At 38.1% G+C, this 15,314-nt stretch overlaps 1 protein-coding gene across 13 annotated transcripts in view; it reads left to right on the plus strand.

Moving 5' to 3' along the window:
* The window catches only part of cep112 (centrosomal protein 112), a 139,609-nt gene that overhangs the window by 25,032 nt on the left and 99,263 nt on the right, over positions 1–15,314 (plus strand). For 11 of the 13 annotated variants that reach the window (XM_046866277.1, XM_046866283.1, XM_046866284.1 and 8 more), the window contains exons 7-8: positions 7,268–7,315; positions 7,483–7,554. The exons of the other annotated variants lie outside the window; for them this stretch is intronic. In XM_046866277.1, the coding sequence (XP_046722233.1) occupies positions 7,268–7,315; positions 7,483–7,554 (120 nt within the window). The remainder of the gene's footprint in view (positions 1–7,267; positions 7,316–7,482; positions 7,555–15,314) is intronic. 13 annotated transcript variants of the gene reach the window in all.

Here is a 15,314-nt window from a genome sequence, read left to right on the forward strand (position 1 = left end):
TTTCTCCCTTGTGCTTCTGGTAAAATCTGAAATCTAATACGCTTTTCTATTGTATGCCAAAAAGTTGTGTTTAGAATGATGTGTGCTTAGAATCTCTAACACTACAGTAGTAGAGGTTTCAAACTCCGATTCACCCAATCAAATTAGTTGACCGGAACTAACCGTTGAATAAAAACTAGCTTATATGAGTCATCATCAGGGGACACCTTTTATGTTTGGTATTCACATCCTGTATTCCATCTAAAACGTGTCCTGTTTTGTTATTATTAAAGATGGAACGTATTACAGTCACACACAATGTCACAATGTGTTTCGTAGGAAGCCGGACTGCAGTGAATTTGATGTGATGCTGATTGGTTAAGACATCAGCTTTCAGAGTTTGCCAGATCAAAGTGTAAAGCTTCGCAGGATTTTGCAGGACTTTTCCCTTCGTAGCCTTTGTGCTCTCTTTCTTACTGTCTCACTCTCTTTTTTTTTCTCCCTCTGTGAACGAGCCTGACGCAATTCCATCACCGTGCCAAACTCAAAACATTCCTTACACACAAAACGTTGCTTCTTTTAAGTTCAAGCTGGGCTTCTGTGACCCAGAAAGCGCATAGAAAATATGAAAGAATGTTGCCTTATCAGAGCGATGGGCAGAGAGGCGAGCAGCTGGCAATCAGGCTCATGCCATTACAATGGAGCTCAAACGTCATGTACTTTACAATAGAAGACCGCATGATAAAAATCGAGTTGCTAGCTTAAGCAATGAATGCATTGATATTCCAATTTTATATTATAATACACACACAAAAAAAAAAAAAAAGTTGTGCTTAATTGAATTGATCTAATTTGCATCACTGTTATATTATTTACAAATATATGTTTATCAACCAAAATGGAGTCATCTGTGATTAGTTTGCGCCATTCACATAGTATAATATTAGTAGCAGTTTAATAGCTTCTTAAAGTTGTCATAAATTATATAGGTAGTCCCCGAGAGGCCATGGTTCGATTTTCCGAACTTACGACGACTATAGAGATATGACAAAATTGTAAAACTATTGTACGTTTTGCGTGGCAGGCGAATGTAGCAGCGTATATGCGGTACAGTACGGTGGACATTATGCTGCCAGATACATGTACGCAGTAAAGTTTATAGATTGCGGTGCCGTAAATTGCTCTGCTTTGCTAAATTATGGGCTGTAATTCGTTAAAATTAGTAACAAATTACAGTATTGTACCCGATACTGATCACCTTTATTTTAAACTTTTAGGAGGGCTAGGTCATGTATATGTTCTAATAATATGCTGTGCAGAATAATAATATACTGAATGTCTATGCCTGGGTATCAAGATTTATGTTGAGGAGCCTGGGGAAAAATTTCACTTAGTCACATTTGGACTTTTTAGGGATGTAAAGTCAAACAGGGAGGTCAGAGTATTGAAATAGACTAGTTTTGGACGAACGAAAGCTCAGAGGTGAAAGACCCGGTTGGTTTGTGCTGAATGGAATTACTCGCAAACTCAAATAGCCACTCTTCACAACTATGATAAACAGGAAACCACCACAAAACAACAACAATGTTACAAATACTGAGGTGGATTATGCCACATGCCACAGACTAAATAACTGATATCACATTTTTTCTCCATCGTGATGTCTGATATGTACAGTGCCTTGCAAAAGTATGGGTCAATACTTTTGCAAGGCACTGTACATATCAGACATCACGATGGAGAAAAAATGTGATATCAGTTATTTAGTCTGTGGCATGAACCCGGCTGTCCACTGTCCCCCTTGGCGTTTTTCCTATTTTGTTGCCTTACAACTTGGAATTAAAATTTATTTTTATTTGGATTTCATGTAATGGACATACACAAAATAGTCCAAATTGGTGAAGTGAAATGAAAAAAATAACTTGTTTCAAAAAATTCTAAAAAATAAATAACGGAAAAGTGGTGCGTGCATATGTATTCACCCCCTTTGCTATTAAGCCTCTAAATAAGATCTGGTGCAACCAGTTACCTTCAGAAGTCACGTAATTACTTAAATAAAGTCCACCTGTGTGCAATCTAAGTGTCACATGATCTCAGTATATATATATATATATATATATATATATATATATATATATATATATATATATATACACCTGTTCTGAAAGGCCACAGAGTCTGCAACACCACTAAGCAAGGGGCACCACCAAGCAAGCGGCACCATGAAGACCAAGCAGCTCGCCAAACAGGTCAGGGACAAAGTTGTGAAGTACAGATCAGGGTTGGGTTATAAAAAAATATCCAAAACCTTGAACATCCCACGGAGCACCATTAAAGCCATTATTAAAAAATGGAAAGAACATGGCACCACAACAAACCTGGCAAGAGAGGGCCGCCCACCAAAACTCACGGACCAGACAAGGAGGGCATTAATCAGAGAGGCAACAAAGATAACCCTGAAGGAGCTGCAAAGCTCCACAGCGGAGATTGAAGTATCTGTCCATAGGACCACTTTAAGCCGTACACTACACAGAGCTGGGCTTTACGGAAGAGTGACCAGAAAAAAGCCATTGCTTAAAGAAAAAAATAAGCAAACACGTTTGGTGTTCGCCAAAAGGCATGTGGGAGACTCCCCAAACATATGAAAGAAGGTACTCTGGTCTGCCGCAAATGGTCAGATGAGACTAAAATTTAGCTTTTTGCCCATCAAGGACAAACGCTATGTCTGTACATAAACTGATGACCTTGACCTGTGTTTTGCATGGGTTTTTTTGTATTGTACTGTTTCCCAGAGTTTGCTGCTGCCTACATTTGTATTGAAATATTGGCTAAATTTGGTTTTGTGCAGGGTCACTTGGTTTGATGATTAGGAATCTAGAAATGGCTCAATAGATGTATATCACTTTATCAAGGAGGGATGACTTCATCTTATATTTTTGTAGGTGCACACAGACTATATTGATTTTACAACTGATTCAGTACACCATAACTGTCTTACCTCTGTATGGTTACCCGGACAAGCCTGGGCAGGGGATTTTTTTCATTTTTATTTTTTATTATTTATATCATCCCAATGACCTTGGGGTGTGGGGTACTCTAGCAGTAGGTTTGGAGGCGTGTCATAACACAATACTCCAACATAAAGCTCCCTGCTCTTTCCACCTCTCTTTCGCTCTTTCTCTCTCACTCTCTCTTTCTGTCAGCTGCCAAAGTATTTGTATTCTTTGTTTGATTAATAGAGACATTGAAAAGCTTACTGTGTGGTTTAAGGTCAGATCTGTGCGAGTCTGTCGGCTCCTACTGGGGCCAACAATGTTGGAAAATTGTTTGATCGTTTGTCTGTTCAAATCCTAAATGGTAAACATTCCTGATAGTAAAGTGTTATTTTTTTAGAATTTTATTCGTTACTTTAGCAGTTTTTTAACATTTTGTTCAACGAACAATCCGTCCAAAATAATTTGGTATGCAGTTGCATTGTGATATATTAGAATTGGAGCATTTCAGGTGATTTGTGGTGGAATGATCCATCAGGGAAAGCAAAAAAAGTACATTGATAAAGAATAAAACTGTCCAAATATCACTCCCACACACTTGATAAGCCGTCTTAAACATACGACTCCACACAAAGAGTTCAATGCCACACAGTCGGAGCCAATTCTGCCGTTCAGGTCAATTACATTTCATTTATATAGCAGCAGGTGTTTGTCACAAAGAAGCTTTACGCAAATCCAGATGATCAAGCCAGAGGTGACCGTGGTAGAGGAAAAAAAAAATCCCAGAGACAACATGAGGAAGAAGCCTGAAGAGGAACCAGACTCTCAATCCTCATCCGAGGGACACCGATTAGTGAGAATATCCTTTTATTTATTAATTTTTTCCCCTCCCCTATCTCTAACTCAAATCAAATCAAATCAAATTTTATTTGTCACAGACACATACATACAGGGTACGACATGCAGTGAAATGCTTTTGACGACGGTCCGGCATGAGGGAATAAAATAGGGTAAAAAAGGAGAATAAAAAATATAAATATAATAACAAAATTTAAAGAAAAATATAATAGAAAGAAGGCAGATAAATAAGATGTAGAGATATATAAATATATATAAATATATATATATATATGTATATATACGTACATATACATATACACATATATACACATACATATACATATATATACACATACACTGAAAATGTACACAGAAAATGTTTATGGCAGTGTGCAGTTAGCCAGTAAACAACAGTAAACAAGTTATGATTGACCATGAGTGTCCGTGTGCAGTAAGGTGTGGTGTAAAGTGTCCGTGTGCAGTGAGGTGTGGTGTAAAGTGTCCTTGTGCGGGATGGTGTGGTATAAGAAAAGAGAATATAAAAAAATATGAAATAAATATGAAAAGAAAAGAAAAGAAAAGAAAATATGAAAAAGAGATGGAATGTAAAGTGCACTGTGCTGTGCAAGTCCAGTGTATAATGTGCCGTAGCACGAAAAGTGTGGTTGTGCAGGGGAAAAAATGGTGATGATGGAGAGAGTGGGCCAGTTTTTAGATCCTGGGTGTTTCCTGGTTTAAACTCCGAATGGCCTGCGGGAAGAAGCTCCTCCTCATTCTCTCTGTGTTCGCCTTCAGGGAGCGGAAGCGTTTCCCCGAACGCAACAGAGAAAAGAGTCCATTGTTGGGATGGCTGAGGTCCTTCACAATTTTCCTGGCTCTGGTCCTGCACCGTGTGCTGTAGATGTCCTGCAGGTCAGGGAGCTCGGTGTGGATGGTACGTTCGGCTGAACGCACCACCCTCTGGAGGGCTCGTCTGTCCTGCATGGTGCTGTTCCCGAACCAGGAAGTGATGCTACCCGTCAGAACGCTCTCGATGGTGCAGGTGTAAAAAGTCTTAAGCTGTATATCTATAAGTCAAGCCAAGCGTGTTGAAAGAAACTGGAGTCAGAGTATCCGGGTCAGGGAGTTGGAACTTTTAAGTCTGTAGTATCATAGTAAATAGATTGAGACTAAAGTGGTTTTAGCACCATATATCAGCTAGGTGTGGAGAAAATGCCTACAAACCAAAAAGTACAACAATCAAATACAATTTGATGAATTTCATCTTGAATGAGTCTATAAAATTCCACAGTATGTCATTTTATATAATTTCGTTCATGCCAGTACAGTAGTTCTCCTCATTTGTTTTTGGTTTTTTTCCTTTCAATTCAAAAATTGAGAAATGCAAAAAGTGAACATAACAATATACACTACCAAATGTTTACACCCTATTACACTTTTTATGGAATTTAGTGTAGGGAATTGGGCTACTTTTACATAATGCTTGACCAGAAATCCAGAGCTAGCTGCAAATGGCATCAATAGAAAAATTAGACTGGGTAACCATGTGCGTTATTCTGTATCATGGAAAATAACTGAGTACTTGAATCTCTAAAAAGAGATTTTATGCTTTTATCTTGATCTCATCTTTGGTCAAAAGATCACACACAGTCACTTCATGGACTATTTCATTTATGTGAGGAAACTGTCTAATGGATATTAATTATATGACAGTGTTTTGCTGCACTGTATTTTCTCAGTTTAGTCACATTTTCCACATTTCCCCTCATATTTCGAAGTATGAGTATTAGTTTAAGCTAATATGCCCTGTATGTATAGTTTCATGTTCTTTGGTGTGGTTTGTACAGTGTAGTGGGTTGCAAGACTCAGAAATGAGTAACATTTGCCACATCATCAAGGTATTTTTTTTGTAGTACCAGACAATATATGGAACAACTTATGCTGTAGTAATGTAATTAAAGCTGTGGACTTGAAATCCATTGAGGTCTGCCGAATGCTGTAGATCCAGTAGGTCCCACCGCACAGGTCCATATCCAGTCAACTATGTTCATAGTCTGATTTTTTTTAAATCCGAGCAGTCGAACCCTGGTTTGTTTTGAAGGGAAATGATAGCTTGGTGGTTAAGAGGTTGGTCTTCTGATGAGAAGTTTGTGAGTTCCAATCCCAGTAACCTTCAACTGCTCAGATAAATGTAAGTCACCCTGGATAAGAGACAGCAAGATGCCTTTAATGTAAGCATTCGTTCAAACATGGTACATTAGAAAAGGAAAATATTCTTTTGTGAATGCCAGTGGTGGTTTATGTGTATCATTCTAATACATAAGAGTTTCCATAGCAACAATTTACACAATAACTCACTATAATGAATCAGACAATACGTAATTATTGGTGAGGTGAAAAGATGTCATCTTGCATTTCTGCCGAAGCAAAGCGTTAACTTCAGGTTTTGCAGCATAGGAAAGTCTTCCGAGCACTTTTCACTTTCTGGTTACTTGATATCATGACAAGCCAGTTGCTGAGAGAGCAACTGTAGTTGCTAAGCGATAAGGGAAAGGAAGTTATTATGAGGATGCCTCACAACACCTTGTCATAGTTTTACCTTGATCAAATTTACAAACAACTCTTGCTAACGCAGACAGTTTAGTCTGCCTCTCTCTTTTCCTCTATCTGTCTTTTCTATTTGTATGCAAAGACAGATTTAGAAGGTGGCGTCCAAATCCACAACTCGCAAAATGTGTGTATTTATGTGCGAATTACACATACGGGATGACTTTCAGCAGATCTACACATCTGCTTGCCCCGATCACACATTCCACACTTGTGAGTTAGAGTTGAACAGTGTAGGTGGTTTATCAGCACACACTACAAGTGATTACACGTTAAATGCCGAACCCGTTGCTGTGTGAGCGTGGTGGCAAACTAATAGGATTTCTGCAGTCGTTTGAAGTCTTCTTTTCTCCCCTACCTTTTAGAGTCGTGCCCCTCCAGACAGCTTGCTTTCGTTCTTTCTATCTGTCTGTCTCCTTCATGAGTAATGTTTTTTTTTTTTTTTGAAGAGTCATTCCACCTCTTTCAGTTCTCGTCGTCTTCCTCACAGTGTAATCAAAGCACCCAGATGCTGCGGTTCTGTTTGTGTGTGTTTATGTGGGCACTGTTGACAAAAGCCAAAACTCACAGAGGGGTGGGGGGGAGTCAGTGCAGGTTGGGGAGGGTGGGGGGTACAGTCTAAAAAAGAAACGGAAATGGTATGAAAGCACACAATGCCTTGAAATGACCCTTGGTATGCTTCTGCGTAAACACACCGAGTTTAGGGAAGAGAGTGTGTTTAAGTGGCGTCCTTTGAAGTCGACTCACTTTGTTTATGATAGATAAATGGAGGTCGGAGCGGTAGGGGAAGCGCTTTGCCCAAAAAAAAGAGGAGAGTTAAGGTCTTGTTGCATTGTTTTATTTTGCAGATCGAAAACCCCAGGTATTTGCGCGAGAACCCTATTCCCCTATCTCCGGTAAGTGCCAAGGCTTCTTATTGAGGGAGGAGAAGGGCAGGAAATGAGGAGTTGCTTTGATGATTTCCAATCTGAACAGCTCATTTCATCTCATCTTTCTTCTCTCTCTCTCTCTCTCTCTCTCTCTCTCTCTCTCTCTCTCTCTCTCTCTCTCTCTTCTCTAATAGATTTACCCAAAGTCGAGCCTAAGAAATAGCACCCTTACCAGTGAGCCCCCTGTTTACAAAGCAGATCAGGAGGTAGGCACCTTAATATGAATGCTAAATTGAATGCTACCATATTTTTAACATTCCACTGACTTTTAACATACACGCTAATCCTGTAATCTGAGCGGATCTCTTTTTTTTTTCTTTCTTTTCTTTTTTAAGAGACCTATATTCTAACTTTTGTCAATGTGAAAGGCTGTGACAAGAAATAAAGCAATTTCCTAATAACAATGAACAAAACATTAGAGAAATTGAAAGTTTCTTTTTTGTTGCACAACACCAGAGTACCATGGTCCTATCTTTTCCAGAGCAGAGTGCAAATTAAACCAAACGAAATTTGTAATAGCAAAGTGGTACAAAATAAAAACTCTAGGTTGTGGCCTCGATTTACATGCCACGCTTTCAATGGAGATACAAGAGCAGTAACATCAAGGCCACAAAATCATAAATACTGCAGCAATACTGAGAAGCCTTTGGAGGACGGTAACTCGGTATCGTTTCATATTACCAGCATCCTAACGCAGTACTTCTGATTTCAGCATCTGAATATCTAAATATCTGCTCTCTTTTATATTCTACACCTGCGTATGTTTACTTGAGGATCAAGATAATGTAACGTTGGAGCATTATGTAAAATTAGCCACCATATAAAGCTAGTTGAGTCAAGAGCAAAACTTTTTTCAATTCCAAACTCATGTAGAAATATGTAGTTAAAAATAATTCGAATTTTTATAGGCTGCTTGATTAATAATGAAGTGATACTACCACCAGACTACTGTAAAGTTAATTGAATAGCTTCTCTACGGGTGCAAATCTAATCATTGTTGCACTTCAGCTGTCATGTTTCCCCAGCACTTAATTTCCAGATGGTAGTCTGTCCTTTTCATATCATTAGTTGGCAAGCCAGAGTGCTTTAAGGAAGTTTGGATGAAGGATTTCTTTTCAGGATCTGCTTCTTTTTTCAGACGCTGATCCCAAATAGCCTTGAGAAAAAAAAAAACAACAACATTATGATGTTTTTCTCTCAGTGATGTTTGCTTAAGCTGAAAATCCTATAGATTCAGCTTCTCTCTGATGTTGCTTCTGACTCTGGTACTGATAAATATAAAACTGCGATAACCCTCCCTCCACAAACACGTTTTCTCAGGCTTTAAGTTTCTGACCTGACTAAAAAAGCTGTCTAATTAAACAAATAAATAAAAATGGGAAATATCTCAATTTAGTGTTCTGTAAATCTGTTTAAAATGATAATGAGGTTTAATGGAGAAATGTATTAATGGAGGAAGTATTTATCAAGTCACCTTTTTCCATATTTAAAGCAGAAAGACGGGCTGCGAACTGAAGTTTATTGCTGCTTATGCTATAAAAGTATAAAAAAACGTGCAAAAATATATACATCTGTTTTACGTTTAAAAATAATATATAGACATACTAATTATTAAAAAGTCATGTACATGTATGGAGTAATCTTTTTTGAAACTGAGATAATGCTGCAGGGAAACTATGTATAGATTAATGATGGATGGAGGATGCGATGCTCACTGTAATGTGTCTGGGAGGGTTTTTTTTTTTTTTTTTTTTTTTTTGCAACATTCATCTCTGGTATAAATAGCACCAAAAATACCAACCCCTGGATCAGCCAATCTGAGCTTCCTGATGGACAGTTATGTGCAACCCTTGGCTCTAGTGCGTTTCCATGCTGCGTTGGTCGTTGTGGAATTCATAGGCAAGAATGCTGAATTTCCATTTGATTTTGCTTTAAAAGGAAAATGAAAATAGCTCATGGATTAGTGTAGCTTACTGTTGTATGGGCTGCATCTAAGAAAGCATCTAAGAAAGCATATCTAGTCTTCCTTTCTTGATCATCTTCCTGTATCTGCTTACAGTACATCTTTCTCACTGGGTTCTTCAGCAACTACAGCACCATATAATTTCTGCAAACTGCACTAATCTTAAATTCCTGACTGGCTGGGAAATTTAGCTTTGGCGTATTCATGCAATACAGGCTAGTAAGTCAAGTGCATTCTGTTTTTCAAAGCCCCTCATAAAACTGCATGCTCAAATTAGGAATGTGGTGACTAGCACTAGCAAGTGTACATACAGCAGTAGAAAGGCAGAAAAAAAGGCATCCTGGTAACTCTAGAAAGTTGAGTGAAAAGCTTCTCAGAAGCCACCAGTCTTTCATGTGGGGAAATGGTGCATGACTGGGCTTTTACTGTCTATGATTGAAATGGCAGCAGTGTATTGGGTCGAAAGGGAGGAGAGGGTAAAGTTATAGCGCTGCACACTGTTTCCTGCACTCATCTCTAGTCCTTCTCCTGCCAAAAGACCCGTCTAAAGACAGATTTATTCTGTTCCCCCTCCTGAATACTCAACTTTTTTTCTTTTTCAAGGAGGGGAAAAAAACCCTGCTGGCTGAATCTTTCGTTTTTTTCCCCTTTTTCCTACTCTCTCTCTCTTTGTCTTTTTTTCACTATAGCATACTCTTGCACACACACCCACTCTCACATTCTTTCTTTCTTTTTTTTTTTTTTTTTTTCTTTTTTTTTGGCAGATTTCCTTTTCTATTACAGGGTTTGAGATGGGACAGGGACGCCCTGACCCGCACTGATCGTGCCCGGTGTTTAAGATTTTATCCACGAGGAGATTCAATGTTTGTACCACTTTATTAGATTAATTATTTCTGCTATTATTCGATCAACCAATCATGTGGTAGCAGCGCAAAGAACAAAATCAAAGTCAAGATTATCAATGAAAAAGCAAATGTGTAATCTTTGCAGCATAGTTATCGGAGCAAGCCTGGACTGAGTATTTTAGAAACTGTTCATATATATTCTTTGTAAATATAGTGAAAATGTTCTTATTTTAATGCAAGCCAGGTCGTTCTAACAGCAAATGGGGACTAAATTTAGAATGGGATGTTCATAAAGCACATACGAATCTTATGGTCCGTTATTTTTGTTCAGATATTGTCCAGTGTATATGGATTTGTACAAGGTAAATGCTGCATTGCTTACACTAAACCGTATACCTACAGTACATTTTCATTTGTGCCATTTAGCAGACGCCCTTGTCCAGAGCGACTTAAGTTCTTTAAAACTCTAGCAATTAATAAATCTACAATGGTATGCTAGATTACAATTTAAGATAAATTAGCCTACAGCTCTGTTGAGAGGTCTTTATTATTATTATTGAACAATGCAAACTCGGAAAGTGTTAGTTTAAGTGTTTCAGGTAGAGGTAAGTCTTCAGCCGTCGCTTAAAGAAAGCCAGAAATGTTCATTCCACCACCTCAGTGCCAGAACAGAGAAGAGCCTTAAAGTGTACTTACTTCTTTCCCTGAGAGATGGTGGTATCAGTTGAGCAGTGCTGGAGGATCTCAGACAGCGTGGTGCAGTGTGAGGTGTGATGAGGTCTCTGAGGTAGGATGGTGCTGGTCCATTTTTGGCCTTGTAGGCAAGCATCAGTGTTTTGAATCTGATACGTGCAGCTACTGGAAGCCAATGGCGGAAGCGCAGCAGTGGGGTGGTGTGGAAGAACTTGGGCAGATTGAACACAAGTCACGCAGCTGCGTTTTGGATCCTTTGCAGTGGATGAATAGCGTTCAGAGGAAGACCTGCCAGCAGAGAGATGCAGTAGCCCAGTCTCAAAATGACAAGAGACTGAACAAGCACCTGGGCAGCCTGTGTGGATAAAAATGGTCAAATCCTTCGGATTTTGTCGAGAAGAAATCAACAAGAACGAGCCAGATTAGCGACATGTGAGAAGGACAGTCCATACTTTCCCCAAGATTGTGAGCAGTGGCTGAAGGGGATAGCAGAGAGTCATGAAGAGTTATTCGGAGATCTTGACCTGGAGATGAATCACCTGGGATGACCAGCAGTTCTGTTTTGCTGGGGTTGAGTTTTAATTGATGAGCACTTATTGATGAAGATATGTCTGCCAGGCACGCTGAGGTCCGAGCGGAAGCCGTGGTATCTGAATATGGAATAAGTGTTGAGTTGAGTGTCATCAGCATAGCGGTGTTTAGAAAACCCATGTGAGAATATGACTTCACTAATGGAGTCGGTATAGAGGGAGAAAAGGAGAGGACCAAGTACAGAGCCTTGTGGGACACCACTGGTGTGTCTGCACGGGGCAGATGGGCATCCACTTCGTACTTAGTGATCTTTCTTTTTAGCATTGCACGATTCAAGTTCCTGCTAGAATTCTCACAAGTAAAACATTCTTTGGAGACCTGCTGCAAATATATCTAGCAACCAGATACGACATCATGTGCCAATGTTAAAATATACAATCTATTCCTATATGCGGCAACACTGCAAACCAGAGATCTTCTCTTCCAATACGTATTTAATAGTCTGTAATTTATGATCTTCCGATAGTCAAGTGATACAAATTCAACAAACATGAACTTGAAGACAGCGAAATGCAAAACATTTACATACATTCATGTACTTACTACATACGTTCATGTTTCTGGTTTCTAGCGTTCTCATTGATGGGAACAACATTCATTCATAGAGGAAAGTCCATTACTTAGTTAGATGTCACTTGCATCTCTAGAGCTCAGAATCACTACACAGTTGTTTGGCAATTGCTCTAAAAGTTATATATATCAGCTGTTGTTATTAGTTAACAACTGATACCGTAAAAAAAAAAAAAAAAAAAAAAAAAAACATTTGCGGGACAAAGCAAATCACTCGTCAGTCACTCGCAGTTTTTGCAGCATGTGGATACGGTGCCTAAACCACATCTCTCCCCTGTAACACATGGTGGTAATGTAAACTTTTAGGCATGTTCACACTTTCTTCACACAGTTAAGATTTAAGAAACTTTGCTTAGGGGAAAAAAAAAAAAACTTTGACTGGTCACTTTTATTAATGTGGCTGTCTAGCAATATTATTTTGTACATAACTATTACATGACTTCTGATGTGCACCGTTATTTTATTGACATTCAAAATGAGGACGTGATTAATGAATTATTGTTCAACTCTTTTTGGCATCTGCAAGAATTAAAAAAAATACTGATAATTGGTCATTTATTATTGATGTTGGACGAAAAGGTAGTGAAAAGCACTGTGATGGGGTATTTTTTTTAAATATGACCCAACATTTAACATTTAACCTTTCATTAGTTGATATTTACATTTACTGTTGTTGTGAAAGAGTGCCAGTTACCCTGTAACAGCTATAAAAAAATATATATTAAAAAAGAAGATAATAGACCTTTACCTTTTACCAGCTTTATTTATTTATTTTTATTATTATTATTATTATATTTTTTTTGTGGAATAGATTAATTCGCTAAACATTTTTACAGAAAACCTCAATCCATTCGTGTCTAGTTTTTGTCATTTAGATGTCAGTGGAAATGGGAGACCCTGCATGCACTGTGTGTCTCTGCCCAGCAGTGGGGCACACTGAGCCACATACGTATGTGAAGACAGCCATCTCCATCGTGCACTTGGCAGCTCCTCATATCCAGCCTTTCTAAGACCCCCTCAGGCCACAGCATTGAAACATGAAAGCAGAATCACTGGCAGCAAACAGGCTGTGGCTTCAGGAGCATTAGAAATATTTACCGTCTCCTGTAATAGACTTCCTAATGCATGTGCTTTAGACTAAAAACTGTTTAATCTCTCTTTTTCCTCATTCTGTTTGTTCACCACTAAACTGGAGTGTTACATAAGTTCCTCATAAGTTATCCTTACCCTCAAGCAGCTCTATGACGACTGTAATATTAAAAGAAACACTTCATGGAAAGGTTTTTAGTTAATAACTAACGCTCTCAGGTAGTTTTGGCTGTTTGGTAGAAACCAGTACTGTCCTTTTCAGCTTCTGGGGAAAAAAAAACAAGATGAAGACTAGGCATCTGTGAAATTTTGCTTTGCCTTTTATACGTTAACATGCTTTAGCATTTTTACAAATAGATTACACTATAGTGAAATTTCTTTCTTTGTAAATCCCAGCTTGTCAGAAAGCTGGGGTCAGAGCAAAGGGTCAGGCATGATACAGCAACCCTGGAGCAGATAGCATCAAGTGCACTGCACGAAGGCCCAGCAGTGTTTATGCTTAAACCCCTGACCCCTCGGTCAACAACTCGGCGCTTTCAAGCAACTGATCCACCACCTCAAAAAAGGTTAAATTTTTTCTCCAGACATGTTAATAAACCTTTGAAAGAATCGAATAATTTCCAACATTTCTTGATCGAACAAGAACAAGGTACACTAAATTTGTGAGCACCTGATGATCCACTAGATTTCGTCCCAGAGAAGTGACCACTTCCAACTTTGGGGACGAACCACATGTAGCTGGAAAAGTCAGGTGTCCCAATACCTTTTTTTCTTTTCTTCATGTAGTGTGTGATTTAAAAGGGATATGTGAATTACTGTCTTCAATCGGCAGCGATTCAGACGCTCTTTCAGATAATAGCTGCCAGCTAAATAGTTTTACACTTATTTTTATTAATGTTATTGCTGCATAGTAGTAGGTTGGGTCCCATGTATACATAAGTAAAAATAAATGTTACTGTAGACACTAAACCATTCCTGGTTATAATATTTTGCATCTAATGATTGGGTCACTGATACAGTGACACATACTTAAAGAATTGAATTTGGTCAAAAATAAATTATTTTGTAGTAGTTAGTAGTTTCAGTACTTCGGTATGATGATTTGTTTTTGTTTTGTTTTTAAACCTAGACAGTGAGTGTTATTACAGGATAAAAATTTTTTTCTATTAGGTTTTTTAAGCAGATGCCTGATTATTAAACGAAAACATTCGATAAATTTTATCCATTTATTTTATTCATACTGTACATTCACACACACACATACACACACACATATCTATATCTATATCTATATCTATATATATATCTATATATATATATATATATATATATATATATATATATATATATATATATATATATATATATATATAAATTTTTTTTTTTGGACAATCAGACAAAACAATTTTTTTATGTTATACAAAAATCAATTTTAAAGGCCATCCTTTACAGTTTACCTTTACTGCTGAAGTGCTCACACTGGATACTCTTTCCAAAAATTGCTAAATAATTGCCTCTTTGAATGCATTGAAATAAATGTTGTATACTGCAGCAAAACTACTGTCAGAACCATACTGTTATAAAAAAAAAAAAAATAACCTTCTGACAGATTGCATTGGAGAATTCAGCAGGGCTGTAGAATAATAAATATTAATGTACTCCATGGTTCTGATTATAAATGCTGTGGTGAGCTGAGAATGGAGTGTGAAATGAGAGACACGGCTGATGATAATATTTTCAGAGTAAAGATCACTTGGCTTGTGTTTCTTAGACAGTTAGAAAAAATACACAAATGCCTCAACATAACATAATATAGCAGCTTCAAAAGTGTGAATAGTGGCTGTAATACACTATATGAACAAAAGTATCTGACTTTTTCAATCATATGTGGTTCTTCTCCAAACTTTCACCACAAACTCGGAGGCACACAATGGTATAGGGTATCTTTGGATGCGGCTGCTTAAAATCTTCCCTTCATATGATCAAGCAGACCCAAAGCTGTTCCAGCATGACAATGCTTCTGTCCATAAAGCCAGCTCCATGAAGATATGGTTTGCATGGGGTTGAGTGGAAGATCTTGAGTGGTCTGCTACAGAGATCTGACCTCAACACTACTGAGCACTTTTGGGATGATTTGGAACACATCTTGCCAGAACAGCGGAGGTTATTATAACAGTAAATGAGGACTGAAATGGAATGTTCAAAAAGCACAAAT

The sequence above is a fragment of the Silurus meridionalis genome, chromosome 14 (genome assembly GCF_014805685.1).
Source record: "Silurus meridionalis isolate SWU-2019-XX chromosome 14, ASM1480568v1, whole genome shotgun sequence".
Lineage (NCBI taxonomy): Eukaryota > Metazoa > Chordata > Actinopteri > Siluriformes > Siluridae > Silurus > Silurus meridionalis.